Source organism: Diabrotica virgifera, chromosome 2 (assembly GCF_917563875.1).
Source record: "Diabrotica virgifera virgifera chromosome 2, PGI_DIABVI_V3a".
In the NCBI taxonomy this organism is placed as follows: domain Eukaryota; kingdom Metazoa; phylum Arthropoda; class Insecta; order Coleoptera; family Chrysomelidae; genus Diabrotica; species Diabrotica virgifera.
In genome coordinates, this window is record NC_065444.1 from 280573483 (window position 1) to 280590786 (window position 17304).

Below are 17304 nucleotides of genomic sequence, written 5' to 3' on the forward strand. Positions count from 1 at the left end.
ACAGCATCTCTCTATCATCCACAGTTTAGCAAGGGTGGCGCCCCAAAGTTGATAAGTTTTTAAAAAAGATGTTTTTAAAAAAAATATATTTTTCCCTAACTGTAACGGAAATTAAAAAGAAAAGCTGCGGAGATTATTCACAAATAGATGATTGATTTTTTGGTATAGGTTTCACTTAAGGGTAATTGCCCTTTTTTTAATTACAGGGTGTTACATTTTAAAAAACCCCTTTTTATACCATCTGAACCGTTTATGCTAGAGTAAAAAGACTTTCAGCGATTACCCATGTACTGGTGTTATTTACAAATTTGTATAATGCACCCCCATTTTTTCCCCGAAACCACCCAAAAAAAAAGAAGAATTAATAAATAAAGTGATTTTCTTGGAATCCTTCACACACAATGCCCTTCATTAATATGCTTCATATATCATTTTGTGCAAGTTATTATTACCCATGCATGGACACTAAAAGCGATTTCCTAGTGCAACCCCTGTAGCCAAAAACAATAAATAAAATGGGGGGTTAAAAATTTTTTTTTGTTTTTTGCTTTTTGATCCATATCGGCATATGCTTCATCAATAGTGCTTTTCAAAAATATATATGGTTATTGCAACATTCCTGCGCAAACCACCCCTATCCTTGAAAATATACTGCAGAAACTACCCCTATACCTTATCCAGCATGTTTTTACGATTTTCTCATTACCTATTCATTTTTTTTAAACAAAACTTATACAAGGTTAAAGACCACTATTTACTCTAAAAATTAGGTCCTATTCATTTTTTTCGTTTAAGCAACCGTTACGGCACAGTGGCGCCGTAAACCTCATATATGCTTTGACGGGCTCCAGTTTTTGTTTATTTTTTCTTCATCTGTTTGTTTTATTGATAAAGTACTTATGTAAATTAAAACAACACAGTGTAACCTACAAATCATGACCTATGCACATTTTACATTCTTTGCTCCCCAAAGCTACAGTGGTGGCCCAAAATAAATTTTTTCATATTTTCGCCACCTACACGCATTTTATTGCGTTAATGCTACCTTAATAGCACAATATTCACCCCTAAGTGGTCGCTAAGCAGTGGCGGATCCAGGGAGGGGTGATGGGGGCGATCACCCCCACCCCTCTCAAACCAAGTGATATTATATTTGAAGATTATAAAAATATTCATTTATTTTTATAGAAATACTTATATTATAATAATATTATTTTTATAAGAATGACTTTTTATGCTTTAGCGACAGTGGCGGATCCAGCATCGTTAAGAGGGGGGTGCCAATTGGTTAAATTTCTATAAAAATAAATGAATATTTTTATAATCTTTGAATATAATATCACTTGGTTTGAGAGGGGGGGAGGTGATCACCCCAATCACCCCTCCCTGGATCCGCCACTGCGTAGCGACCACCTAAGGGTAAATATTGTGCTGTTAAGGTAGCATTAATGCAATAAAATGCATGTAGGTGGCGAAAATATGCAAAAATTTATTTTGGGCCACCACTGTGGCTTTGGGGAGCAAAGAATGTAAAATGTGCATAAGTCATAATTTGTAGGTTACACTGTGTTGTTTTATTTTGCATAAGTACTTTATCAATAAAACGAACAGATGACGAAAAAAAAAACAAAAACTGGAGCCCGCCAAAGCATATATGAGGTTTACGGCGCCACTGTGCCGTAACGGTTGCTTATACGAAAAAATGAATAGGACATAATTTTTAGAGTAAATAGTGGTCTTTAACCTTGTATAAGTTTTGTTTAAAAAGAATACATAGGTAATGAGAAGATCGTAAAAACATGCTCGCCAAGGGATAGGGGTAGTTTCTGCAGTATATTTTCAAGGATAGGGGTGGTTTTCGCAGAGATGTTGCAATAACCATATATATTTTTGAAAAGCACTATTGATGAAGCACATGCCCATATGGATCAAAAAGCAAAAAACAAAAAAAAATTTTCAACCCCCCATTTTATTTATTTTTTTTTGCTTCAGGGGTTGCACTAGGAAATTGCTTTTGGTGTCCATGCATGGGTAATAATAACGTCCACAAAATGATGTATAAAGCATATTAATAAAGGGCATTGTGTGTGAAGGATTCCAAGAAAATCAATTTATTTATTAATTCTTCTTCTTTTTGGGGTGGTTCCGGGTAAAAAATGGGGGTGCATTATACAAATTTGTAAATAGCACCAGTACGTGGGTAATCGCTGAAAGTCTTTTTACTCTAGCATAAACGGTTCAGATGGTATAAAAAGAGGTTTTTTAAAATGTAACACCCTGTAATTAAAAAAAAGGGCAATTACTCTTAAGTAAAACCTGTACCAAAAAATCAATCATCTATTTGTGAATAATTTCCGCAGGATTTCTTCTTAATTTCCGTTACAGTTAGGGAAAAATATATATTTTTTTTAAAAACATCTTTTTTAAAAACTTGTCAATTTTAGGGCGCCACCCCCGCTAAACGGTGGATGATAGAGAGATGGTGTTGGAAATAAATCGTAGAAAATATCGTCCTCTTCATATTTCTATAAAAGAAATTTTTTGTAAAAGTTACAGGAAGGGCTACGTTCCGCAAAAACCACAAATTACCCCCTTTAAAGGGGTGAAAAGGGAGGTTCCGGGGCGAAATTTTTTCAGAAAAAGTTAGTCTTATAATAAGCACCCCTTGATATACCAGAAAAAAAATAAAACCGGACTTGTGTCCATTTTGCAAGGTTCAACCTTTGTTTCCTACACTAATTACCAAGTCTCCATAATCGTACTGAGCCATATACAAATATGTGGTGGATTTGACAAATATTCAAAATATCTCGATAAAAACTGACTTTTCGAAAAAGTACTAAGTGGCAAAAAAGTTTTTAAAATAATGTGTTTAACTAATGGTACTACAATTATAATTAAATTGGAACGTACACAAAAGTTTGGGGGGGGTTTAAAGGAACAAAACACCCATAAAATTTTTATGGGGTGTTCAAATTTCACTATAATTTTTTCTTAAGTCAGTGCCGGCAAAAAAAATCTTTACATTGCCAAATAAATCACCAAATTTGAAGACAATTTGCATGCTTTCTGTCTGCGCTTGGAAAGAAGGGTAGGGGAGGAGGGATAGCGTACTTGCGACGGCAATTATCTGTAGTTTACGGACCGCTTGGCTTATTTAGGGTATTCTGCGCGTTTGCACTGTGAACAGTTAGTTTTGTGCGGGTAGTCAGTGTTAAGCTTCTTCTCATTTACCGCGTAAAGTTTGAGATCGTCAAATTCTAAATTGAATTGACAAATATGGGTCGAAAGACACTCACAAAAGAGGAGAAAGTTCGTGCTTTAACATTACTGGAGAAAGGAGTCTCTGTAAATACCGTAGCACGTGATAGTGGTGCTTAAAAAGTGGCTATTTATCAACTGAAACGTTCGGCTGCAACGTTTCAGTTGATAAATAGCCTCTCTTGAAGCACCAATATCACGTGCTACGGTATTTACAGAGTCTCCTTTCTCCAGTAATGTTAAAGCACGAACCTTCTCCTCTTTTGTGAGTTTCTTTCGACCCATATTTGTCAGTTCAATTTAGAATTTGACGATCTCAAACTTTACGCGTTAAATGAGAAGAAGTTTAACACTGACTACCCGCACAAAACCAACTGTTTACAGTGCAAACGCGCAGAATACCCTAAATAAGCCAAGCGGTCCGTAAACTATAGATAATTGCCGTCGTAATTACGCTATCCCCCCTCCCCTACCCACCCCTCCAAGAGCAGACAGAACGCATGCAAATTGTCTTCAAATTTGGTGATTTATTTGGCAATGTAAAGATTTTTTTGCCGGCACTGTACTACCATAAGAATGCCACATGTCTGTTTTCAATAAAAGATCTCTAATAGTTTTCGATATATTGGAAAAAATCGATTTTCATTTTGTAACTTCAAAGGGCTGTAACTTTTTTTATGTGCACATTTGTACTAAGGTAAGTTAGGTTCAATCGAACTATTTTTGGTCCCAGAATATGTGATTAAATTTATGACCTGTATTTTTGTTACACCCTTTATACAATGCACTTTTTGTTTTATAACAAACGATAAGATAGAAAACATCATAAAGTCCCTTAAGAACAGAAAAGTCCTGGACCAGACGATATCACCAATGAGATGCTTATATACGGAGGGAAACAATTGCAAAACGAATTATTAACCTTATTTAAGAATATCATAGAAGAACAGAGAATATCGAGCGAATGGAAAAACAGCATAACAATACCCATTTTCAAAAAGGAAGAGAAAACACATCCAGAAAACTATAAGGGAATAACACTGCTTAACAGCACTCTCAAAGTATTCACAAAAACTATACTGGAAGGAATCGCCAAAACTATAACTATACAGGAAGAACAAGGTTTCCAGAAAAATAGATCTACCATTGATGTAATATTTGTTATCACACAGATAGCGGAAAAATCCATAGAATTTAATAAACCTGCATATATGTGTTTCGTCGATATGACCAAGACTTTTGACAGAGTGCGATTAAAAAATGTGTTAGAAATAATGCGAAAAAAGGGCTAAACAACAGGATAATTAACCTAGTACACAGAAGGTACACAGTAACAGAAGACATAGTTATAAACACAAATACTTGCTGGTAATGAACAGGCACTAGCCTACTAGCATGATCGATTATGCTAGAAAGAAGAAGAAGAAGACTTTTTGTTTAAGAGTTTGCTAAAGGATCAACAATCCTAAGCGTGTATACTAAATTTACATTCAAGATGCAGTAGAAATAAACAAAACAAGACACTTTAAATGCTACTATAGTTGATTTTTTAACCAAGAGGAGTAAACTAAAAAGACAGATTCACACCCAAGAAAGTTACTAGAAAAGTCACCAAATTCATCTTCTTTTTTCGTTGATCATATCACGTTTTGATTATAATCCATACATATTATATTATACTAACACATCGCTAAACAGTTCTAAAAACAACTGTTTTTATATAAAAGTAGAGTAAAAATCTAAAACTTAAAGGAACACTCGTAATGCAGAAAACACAAAAAATCCCTGATATATTTAATTAACCTATAAAATGACAGAAATGCCAAAATTTCATAAATGTCATTAGTGTCAAAATTTAATAACAGTGGAGTAAACTTGTCTGCGGTTGGACCAATTAGAAACAAGCATTACGGTGCGGTAAATTTGAATAACTCCTCTTGGTTAAAAAACAAACAATAGGAGCACTCCGGAATCATAATTTACAATGTATAAACTTTGTAAATCATGATTTGGGATTTACAATGTATATACATTGTAAATTATGATTCGGGAGTGCTCCTAGTAGCATTTAACGTGTCTTGGTTTGTTTATTTCTACTGCATCTTGATTGTAAATTTAGTATAGTTTAATTTCAATTTCTTAACCCTGATTTTTTCTTGTTAATATATTTTGCGTAGATTTAATATTTATTAATTTTATAATAAGTCCCAGCGAGGTTAAATAAAAAAGTTATTCTTAATAAAAAGTTTTGTAATGACTAAAGCACACAACAACCATGCAGTCCTGTACAGACTAGTATATACAGGGTGTAACAAAAATACAGGGTGTAACCTAACTTACCTTAGTACAAATGTGCACATAAAAAAAGTTACAGCCCTTTGAAGTTACAAAATAAAAATCGATTTTTTCCAATATATCGAAAACTATTATTTGGACACCCCATAAAAATTTTATGGGAGTTTTGTTCCTTTAAACCCCCCCCCCCCCAAACTTTTGTGTACGTTCCAATTTAATTATTTTTGTAGTACCGTTAGTTAAACACACTATTTTAAAAACTTTTTTGCCTCTTAGTACTTTTTCGAAAAGTCAGTTTTTATCGAGATATTTTGAATATGTGTCAAATCCACCACATATTTGTATATGGCTAAGTACGATTATGGAGACTTGATAATAATATGAAAATTTATTTATGATTTACATTTTTAGGTATATTTTGAACCATATTAAAAAAGAAGTCACATCTCGATAAAAAGTGCCTTCTCGAAAAAATACAAAGAGGCAAAAAAGTTTTAAAAACACTGTGTTTAACTAATGGTACCGCAGTAAAAGTTCAATTATAACATACACAAACATTTGGAGGGTTTAAAGGAACAAAACCCCCATAAAAATTTTATGTAAACATATTAAAAAAGAAGCCGCAACTCGATAAAAACTGCCTTGTCGAAAAAATACTAAGGGGCAAAAAAGTTTTATAAATATTGAATTTAACTAATAGTACCACAATAATAATTTAATTGGAACGTACACAAAAGTTTGGGGGGTTTAAGGAACAAAACCCCCATAAAATTTTTATGGGGTGCACAAATTTCACTATAATTTTTTTTAAGATTTTCCTACCATAAAAATGCCACATGTCCATTTTCAATAAAAAATCTGTAATAGTTTTCGATATATTCGAAAAAATCGATTTTCATTTTATAACTTCAAAGGGCTGTAACTTTTTTTATGTGCATATTTGTATTAAGGTAAATTAGGTTCATTCGAACTATTTTTGGTCTCAGAATATGTGATTTAATTTATGACCTGTATTTTCGTTACACCCTGTATACTCTGGATTATATAGATGCAACTATAGCGATACGCTTTAATTACTATCTTTGCTAATTTTAATTTTAATAATTTTTCTCAAAACGAAATAATATGGGCCATATAAAAGTCACAGTTAATATACAAACCAGATGCTAAGAAAGACATGGTTTTGCAAACGAAATGCATCCCTAACCATATGTTTTTGGTGTGTTCAGTGTAACAAACTGAATTCCCCATAAATTAATTATCATATCAGACCATTATGTCAACAACTCACTTTGGACATGCAATCGTTTTAAAACTACAGAAATATGTCTGTTTTTATACGCCAGATCTAAATAAATTATTGCCCATCTGGTCAGAGGGTAGAAACACAAACAGATTAGCGTCTGTGGCTTTCTTTCAGTCTCTTCACAGCGTGCGAACCACGCGGACACGCCCGCACTCTCGCTAACAATCGACCCACTCCGAGACCTAAGCAAAACACCTTTTTTGTTACCAAAATAAATAAATATTTTACTGTTCGTCGTTAACTTATTTTTATTATTTTTTAATTATTTCCGTCAACTCATACCTACCGGAATAAAACCTACAGTAGTCTGTGAATAACTGCATGGTTGTGTATTAACCACCTTTATACGGAAAATAAATTTTAAATACGGTCTGCTTCGCCTTTCTAGTAAAGTGGAATGACTCGGAATGGCAAGATAGACCAAGGTGTGATATTCCTTTTCGTATACTATTTAGGTACATATTATACAGTAGTATGTATCAATATAATAAAAACTTTCCTTTTTTAGGCACAACCCGTTGCAACCCTCCCAGTTACGCATTGGTGACGATGGAGCTCTATCCCAATCCTATTTTAACTTTTCCGAGCCAACAGTTATATTTTTTCATGCCTTTTTCGAGTCGTATCAGTCAACTCCTGGAAGATTAATTAGAACTGGTAAGTATATTAACGTTGAATAATGAATTAATCTATGACACATATATATCTCATCTTGTATACCCCCATGTTTTCATACTCCACTTTATTCGTAGGTTCTTAGGTTAGGCTAGGTAGGTATACGCAATACTCATTTGTCACGTCTGATTCCCTATGTTGTCTTGTTTCGATTTTGTGGAGTTTGTCGATAATATATTACTTATCTATGGTTTGTTGAAAACAAAGTTAGGGTTAATTGAATTGCGGTCCTGCCTGTAGCAGCGGTAGCGTATTCATCTTTCCCTGCCAGAAACATCTCAATCCTACATCATTCCTACATCGGTTTGCGGTTTTCACCCGCTGAGATCAATCGCTAGAGGGGCGATGCCAATGAGCAACTCCATTGCATCATTGTAGAAGTTGGTGTTGCTTTAATGGCATCTGTTATATTTAGGCAACCGCTAAATATAGTTTAGTTTGTTGGTCGCTGTTGCTGGTAGCATTCTTGCACCCAATCAATAGTTCCATAAGTTAGCATTGGCCTAACAAAAGTAATGTAAATCTAGGTAGTAACCTTTCATGAAAGGCCCCAGGTGCGTCCGATTGTTCGTTAATGGGCGATATTTGCTCTTTTAGCTCTACCATCTAAGATGGAATTTCCATGTTAACTTCCTTGGGTAATATCAAGGCATTTGACTTCTTCAGAAAAGTTTAGACTACAGTTTAGAATCCTTGGGTGTATTAAACCCGTGCTTCTTCTTTTTATGGTGAAGAGAACCACCTCTATTTTCTTAGGATGTATAGATACTGAGAATTCCTTACGCCATATTCCTATTAGTCTAAGAGCAACGTGTAATCTCTTATGTAATGTTTTCTCAAACTTCCCGCTTTACAGAATAGCTAGGTGTCGTCTGCATCGACTGTTGTGTAGAACTCGTTGCTGCTGAGTTGGTCAATCAGAGTATCTAGAACTATGTTCCAGAGAACTAGAAGAACTATGCTCGCTGTGGACATCCCCTTGTAATCATGCTTCTAACCAGAACGTCCTCTAAATTTTTGTTTATTGCTCTATTTTAGAGCATACTGAATATCCATTCATCATGGCTATGGGGACATTTGGTTGGATGAGTTATCAAACGCTCCCTCTTCTTCTTCTTCTTGTGCCACTCCTATCGGAGATTGGAAATCATCAAGGCTACCCTGACTTTGTTTACAGCTGACCTAAAAAGTTCATTAGTGGTGCAGCCAAACCACTCTCCCAAATTCCGCATCTACGACATTCTTCTACGGCCTGGATTCCGTTTTCCTTCTATTTTTCCTTGCATTATATTTTGAAGTAATGCGTATTTATGACCTTTCATCAGGTGACCCAAATACTCTCTCAAGTCTCTTCCTATCCTTCGTATTACTTCAAGATTTGTGATTCTTTCAACCCAACTTATCTTCAGCATTCCACGGTAGCACCACATCTCGAAACTTTCAATATTTTTTATGTTGTTCTGTTTGAGAGTCCAGGCCTCTACACCGTATAATAGCGTATTAATAGCGTATAATAACGCTCCCTCAATGTCTATCAATATACCTACCTAGGGTGGATTCTTTATTATCAAGCAATAAATCATACTAAATTAGAATCTGAAAAAAAGAACAAGTGTAGGATGCCCATTGAAAAGACGGAGTAAGGTCTGATACTGGAACAAGCAATAATTATTGCCTTAAACCTAGATTTAAGAATATGAAGATAAATACATTATTTTGTCGCATAATATGATACCTAATATTCAGTGAAACCATAAAATATTATGATCATTTATAGAAAATAGCATGAAATTTTACTATTCATGCAGAAACAAAGTCCAATTATTAACTCTCTTTGAAAATGTGCTTTCACAGCTATTATAATTTGTTCCTATAATAACAATAATTTTATATAATTAACACGAAAACGTACAACAATATGAATATATTTCCCTATTCAACTAATTTCATTATCACCATATAAGTTCAAGAAGTACAATTATATATTAAGTAGTACCTAACATTATGATTATTGTGTAACACTATAAAATAAGAGATCATCATCATTCTATTCAACTTTTTTATATCTTGTGGTCAGTTTCTCTGAATGGGGATATTATTATCTAATGTTGTTCTGAAGCTATTTTCTTGTGGCATTTTTGCAATTAACTATTTTTGATAGGAAATAAGCCACAATTTTACTAAAAAAATGATTTTACTAAGCAACAACATTTTTGTTTAATTCATTAATATTTTTTATATTTTGACAACGACACCCGATTTGGGCGTCGAAACGTTAATAAAATCATTTTTATTATTATCTAATACATAACAATCTAGTGTCACAGTGTTCGTCATCGAACCCCTCCGAAATGGCTTGACCGATTTTTATAAAAAATTTTGTGTAGGTATATTACAAATACATACTACATACCTACCTACTTTTGTACATCAGTAGGTACACATACAGAGAGAGTCTGTAATTTGGAATAAATTCAATATCTCAAATACTAATGGTTTTTTTGAAAAATGCTCAGACCCGTCGATTAGTATTTCAAATTGCCCTTTTTGACATACAATAATAATGTATACAGTGTGTCCCAATTTAGAGATATGACGTCATCGTTGATTTTTTAAATGGCAACACTGTCATTTTGATAGTTATTTTGGTAGGGTGTGTAAAGCTATACATAACTGCAAAATATCAAATTTTTATTCTCTACCATTCACAAGATAATATAAAATAACAAACTTATGTCTGTAATTTGGAATAAATTTAATAATTCAAATACTAATTATATTTTTGAAAAATACTCAGACCCGTCGATTAGTATTTCAAATTGTCATTTTTGACATATAATATTAATGTATACAGAGAGTCCCAATTTAGAGATATGACGTCATCGTTGATTTTCTTAAATAGCAACACTACCATTTTGATAGCTATTTTAATAGGGTGTGTAAAGTTATACATAACTGCAAAATTTCAAATTTTTATTTCCTACCATTTACAAGATAATAAAAAATAACAAAGTTATGAACAACAAGTAATCGAAAAATAATTGAATTTTTAATTATTTAAATTAAGCAAATGCTCATAATGTTGCTCATTGACTATTTGACAATAATTAAGGGCAACATTATGAGCATTTGCTTAATTGAAATAATTAAATAATTCAATTATTATTTGATTACTTGTTTTTCACAACTTTGTTATTTTTTATTATCTTGTAAATGGTAGGGAATAAAAATTTGAAATTTTGCAGTTCTGTATAATTTTACACACCCTATCTAAATAGCGATCAAAATGAGAATGTTGCCATTTATGAAAATCAATGATGACGTCATATCTCTAAATTGGGACACCATGTATACATTATTATTGTATGTCAAGAATGACAATCTGAAATACTAATCGACGGGTCTGAGCATTTTTCAAAAAAACAATTAATATTTGAATTTATGAATTTATTCCAAATTACAGACATAACTTTGTTATTTTTTATTATCTTGTAAATGGTAGAAAATAAAAATTTTATATTGAGCAGTTATGTATAACTTTACACACCCTATGAAAATAGGTATCAAAATGACAGTGTTGCCATTTAAGAAAATCAACGATGTTGTCATATCTCTAAATTGAGACACCCTGTATACATTATTATTGTATGTCAAAGAGGACAATTTAAAATACTAATCGACCGGTCTGAGCATTTTTCAAAAAAACAATTAATATTTGAGATATTGAATTTATTCCAAATTACAGACTCTCTCTGTATATTGACACAACAAATAATTGCCGTAATGCAGTAAAAATTAATCTACAAACAATGAAATAAATTTGACTTGTAAGTATTTCCCGGTTTTTATGTAATACAATTATTATTTTAGCTCAGTAAATGAACGTGAAATTTAAAGCTCAATAAGAGAAATTGAAATACAGCGATACCGTGTAATTTTAGGTTCCTCTTGCCCTTCACTTCATTTTTGGACTTGTTTTTACTTGGGAGGTGAAAACCACTCCTTCTTGGGGGTGAAAAACCATACGTTCAAATAAGCCCGGAAATGGATAAACTTTCGAGTTATTTGCGAGTGGATACATATTATTCATTTCTCAACAAAAAAAAAACACATTTGTAGATGGTTTTTCGCAAATAACTCGAAAAGTAAGTATTTTATCGAAAAAAGCTCTTTGAACCGGTGAAACTTACAGATTACATAAACAATAAATCTAATTAAAGTAAACTGTAAAGAGGTAACGATTAATAATTTCATTTGGGATATTAATTAGATTTTCACGATTTTTTTACCAAAAAAAGGGACTAACTTTATTTTGAACGTAACTTGCTTACTTTTGATGCTATGAAACTTTTTTAAAAATAAAAAAAAGCTTTTTTTAAACACTAAAAAAGTTAAAAAAAAACAGTAAAATCCTGTATAAAAGGTATATTTAAAATCCCTCAAAAGGGCCACATCAAAATCACATAACTAGTTTTCGACTGGTTTACCAGTCATCATCAGTGCTTACGTGCAATGTACATGCTAACCACCAAGATATTATTTAACAAAAATATGTGGGTCAAAGCCCAGTAAAAGTAGTCCGTCAAGGAAACATTGGTTTAAAATGCTACATTAAGCGTGGATGTTTAAAATATTTTGCTTTTTATTTACTTGCCGTCATACTTTCAACATGTGAACAAGTCAAATCCACAGCTCAGATGTTACTGGGGCAGATTAGCAAAATATTTTAAACATCCACGCTTAATGTAGCATTTTAAACCGATATTTCCTTGACGTACTACTTTTACTGGGCTTTGACCCACATATTTTTATTAAATAATATCTTGGTGGTTAGCATGTGCATTGCACGTAAGAACTAATGTTGACTGGTAAATCAGTCGAAAACTAGTTATGTGATTTTGATGTGGCCCTTTTGAGGGATTTTAAATATACCTTTTATACAGGATTTTACTGTTTTTTATATTACATGGCATTGTGGATTTTTTACTACGAAAGTTGTGATGAGTTTTCTCCGAAAAGTACTTTACTTTTTGGTTACTTTATTTTGAAATAGTCGATTTGGAATTTGACGAATAAGAACCTACTTTTCATGAGCTACAAGTTTGCTTCTACTGGGTCTACAGACTTTCATACATTTTTAGTTTTTTCGTTTTTTATAGTATAGGCAGGCGACGTTTTTGCTAAGAATATTTTTTCGGTAAAATACTTACTCTTTGAGATATTTACGAAATACCGTCTAAAAACGTCTTTTTTTTGTTGAACAATGTGAAAATGAACATTTTCACTCACAAATAAATAACTTGAAAAGTATTGACTTGGTGAAAAACTGAAGAAATAGTGCAAAAGTGAAGTAGATGGTAGGAAGAACTTAAATCCAAATTTTCAAGCGAACCGGTCGTAACTATGTTATGGTTTTAAACCAGGATAAGTAATTAAAATTTACCGCGCCGTAATGCTTATTGTAATTGGTCCAACCTCAGGCAACTTCACTCCACTGTTATGAAATTTTGACACTATTGACATTCATGAACTTTTGACACTATTGGCATTTCATAGGTTAACGCCGATTTTTGGTGCTTTCTGCGTTATTCCTTTAATTTTTAGATTTTTAGTCTGCTTTTACATAAAAAAGAATGTGTGTGTACTCTGTACGCACGTAAGAAGTTATACTTCTATTATATGATTTCTTAAAAATAAATATACTTTAAACAGTTTGTTTTAATTTTTTTTAAACACAAAACTAATTTTGTGCTTACCGCTTTCAAATAAAAATAAAAAAAGTATAGGATTGCTCCGGATTCGAACTCAAGACCTCTCGATCTCGGGCCGAATGCTATACCAAATACGCTACGAGGACTGTGTCTGTATCAGTTCGGACGTACCTAATGACAATTCACAGTAACAAACAGGCAAGGTGAAGTATAATAAATACACAATAAAATGTTTTAATAATACTCATCTTACTCCTGAGGAAGACAAATCCAAAGACACAAAAATTATAATAAATATATTTACTAAAAACACTAATATATTCATTTCACACCTTTTCTTGCACTGATATATTTATACATAACTTGAAAGATAGCAACTAAACGCCATACTGTGTGTGCGCATGTGCGCAGTATTATGAAATTTTACTCTCAATGGCGCCTAAAGAAGTATAACTTCAAAAACATTTGTTTTTAGAACTCTTTAGCGACGTATACGTATAATATAATATTTATGGATTACCGTCGAAGAACCAAAAAAGAAGATGTATTTGGTGATTTTTCTAGCGACTTTCTTGGGTGTGGATCTGTCTTTTTCGTTTACTCCTCCTGGATTAAATACAAAGCATCGGAAAATTACACTCCAAAACGGTCACTTACTGGCCTATTTGTGACCGCCGTGATTTACACGCGTAAAATAAGCGCTCGATGTCATGAGCGGTCAATGTCAATTAAGCTTTCACTGAAATGTACCTACTTGTATGCGCCAAGTCTGTGGCCAAGTTGCACAGACACTATCAACTTTTATGGTCTACGGTCGACTCGTATACGGAAACCTGGTAGCGCACTATATTAACAAGTGTCTTAAAAAATATATTATTTAATTGAACCAAATGACATAAGATTTTAACACATAAATGAACAACGCGCTAATTAGAAAATAAGTGGCGACATTTTTAGATACAGTGATATGTAAAAACACAATACTTCGTTTTATATTACGAAAATACATTGTTCTACATTAGCGGAATACTTTTTTGAAGATAATAAGCAAATAAATTCATGCCATTTTGATAGAATAGGCATATATTTCAGATAAATAAATTAAACCAACCAACTGACCAACTTCCTAGTGTTCGCAACTATCTCTAGTTATCTGAAGCCCAGTGACTACCTCAACCAAAGTGAGAAAATGCTCATCTTCTCTTTCTTCTTTTGGTGTAGGAATGACTGTCTACTAATTGCGGAATCGTCTCTAGCCGTCTTTACTACTCTATTTTTTGTTATTCAGCTTATGTGGTCATTCCATTCTATTCTTCTGTTTCTTACTCAGTCATTAATGTTCTCCATCTTGCATCTTCGTCGTATATCTGTAATCTAGCTCTGTCCCATAGTGCCATACCATCGAGTTTTCGAAGGAGATCTCTGCTGTTTCTAGCAATCTTTTTGTCCTCTCTTTGTCAGGTAGTGATTCTGTTGCGTTTGTTATTATTATTCTGATGACTGTTTAGTAAATGGTGCCTTTTATTTCTTTTCCGATATTTTTATTTCTCCGTACCTATATTTCATTCAAGTACTCCGCGGCTCTGTTTGCTCTATTTACTTGATTTTTCACTGTTCTGTTCTGTTTCGAGTTTTCTCCATCACTTTTGTTCTATTGTCTGGCTCTCCAGCTCCAATTTACATCTTATTGGATATGTTGTTTCCATTACCAACTTCAATTGGGTCATTTAATTAATATTTTTCTTTTAATTTTATTGTGTTGCTCTGGTAGATGTTTTCTTCTTCTTCTTTTACTTCTTGGAGATTTTTCGATCTGTTTAATTCTGAAGCTGCCTCTGGTTAATTTCCTGGGTGGTAGATTGCCAACTATCCCTCCATCTTTTATGTGGTCTTCCGGGGGTTTTGAACCGGGCGGTGTCATGAGGCTGAATAGCTCATAAATGTAAAGTCCTGTGATCATAGATCACTTGAAGTGATTGTTGACAGAGCGATGACACAGGACAAGGACACGAGGCCTCATGGCAGAGGTTAGGTCAAGTAACGACAATAGAGCAATGACTTTGAATTATAAAATATAATTATTGAATAAAGTACTATAACAATTCACAAGACCTTAAACGTTATTACATGGCGCAGTCTAGTGGAAAATAAACCAAAATCATGGAAGTGAGGTTACCAAATACATTGTCATTTGAAGGAAATGTGGCCGAAAATTTTAAAAGATTCAGACAAAGTTTTGAAATATATCTGATGGCCTCTGGAAAAAGTGGTAAAAGTGATGACGTTAAGGTAGCAATTTTACTCAATCTAATTGGAGAAGAAGGCATTGAAATCTATAACACTTTGGAATTAACGGAGGCCCAAAAAGGCAAGCTAGCAGATGTATTGGAAGCATTTGAGTCTTATGTCACGCCTAGAAAAAACGTGGTCTATGAAAGATATGTGTTTTACAACCGCATTCAAGAAGAAAGAGAGCCGTTTGACCACTTTTTAACAGATTTAAAAAACAAAGTAAAAAATTGTGAGTTTGGAGCAGAAGCATCTTCAATGGTAAGAGATAGAATAGTATTAGGCACTAATAGTAAGGATGCACAACAAAACATGTTAAAGACCATTAATTTAGATCTGGCTAAAGCTATTGAAATATGTAAAATGCATGAAATATCCCAAGCTCAAATAAAAGAAGTTCAGAACAGCTTGGAGAAGGTTAAAATTGAATCAATTGGGAGTAAAGCCAAGCAGGGGCAAAATTCAGTCCAAACATTCAGGAGTGCAAATTCTAGAGATGAATATAGCTGCAGAAACTGTGGGAGAGTCCATGGGCCAAGGAGGTGTCCAGCATATGGAAAAAAGTGCAGAAAGTGCGGTAAAAATAACCATTTCGATAAAGTGTGTTATCATAGCAGGTTAGTGAGAGAAGTACAAGTGGAAGAAAGTGAAAATAACGAGGTAGGTGATTTTATGATATCATCAATCACTGTTAATGAAATCAAGAATAAAAATAATAAAGACTGGATCGAAAATTTAAAAATTAGTAATGTTGATATACCTTTTAAAATAGATACAGGGGCACAGGTTAACATTTTGCCTAATGGTTTTGTTCAAAAAGTTTGCAAAATTAATGATTTAAAAGAAACTAAAGTCATACTTGAAACATATGGTGGTTTTAAGGTCGTTCCTATTGGTACAATAAAACTTGTCTGTAAATATAAAAATATTGATTATTTATTAGAATTTGTTGTAGTTAAAGATAGCCTTACACCAATTTTAGGGTTAAAATCATGCTTAGATTTAGATTTGATACGAAGAGTAGATAACATAGATTTAAACATAACAAAAAGTGCCTTTATTAAACAAAATAGTGATGTATTCATTGGATTAGGCAAATGTCCTCAAAAATGTAAACTAAAACTTAAAGATAATTGTGTTCCTGTAGCTAAACCACCACGAAGGGTCCCTTTAGCCATTAAAAAAAGATTAGAAAACACACTTTTAGATTTAGAAAAACGTGGCATCATATCTAAATGTGAGGGTCCTACTGAGTGGTTGAGCAATTTAGTTATCGTTGAAAAGCCTGATAAAACGTTAAGAATCTGTTTGGATCCTAAAGATTTAAACCAAGCGCTTGAAAAGGAATATTGCTTAATACCTACTATTGAAGAGATATGCAATAAGTTAAAAAACAAATGCTATTTTTCTGTTTTAGACTTTAAAGAGGGATTCTATCAAGTTCAGCTAGATGAGGAGTCCAGTAGAGTTTGTGCATTTGGAACTCCCTTTGGAATTTGGAAATTTGATAGACTTCCATTTGGACTAAATATTGCCCCCGAATTTTTTCAAAGAATTAACTTAGAGAATTTTGGTGATATTGAGGGCTGTCTTATATATTTTGATGATCTTTTGATATTTGCTGATAGTCTTAAAGAACATGATAGAATCCTTAATGAAGTATTGGAACGTGCTAGAAATATTGGGGTAAAATTTAATTCTAATAAGATACAATATAGAATGTCTGAAGTAAAATATTTGGGAAATACATTTGATAAAAATGGTATG

General features: G+C 33.0%; 1 protein-coding gene across 1 annotated transcript in view; it reads left to right on the forward strand.

Moving 5' to 3' along the window:
- LOC126880991 (pancreatic lipase-related protein 3-like) overlaps positions 1-17304 on the forward strand; it is a gene marked incomplete at its 5' end in the record, with an annotated part of 35767 nt that overhangs the window by 3106 nt on the left and 15357 nt on the right. The window contains one exon of the mRNA XM_050645074.1: positions 7371-7519. Coding sequence (XP_050501031.1) covers positions 7371-7519 — 149 coding nt within the window. The remainder of the gene's footprint in view (positions 1-7370; positions 7520-17304) is intronic.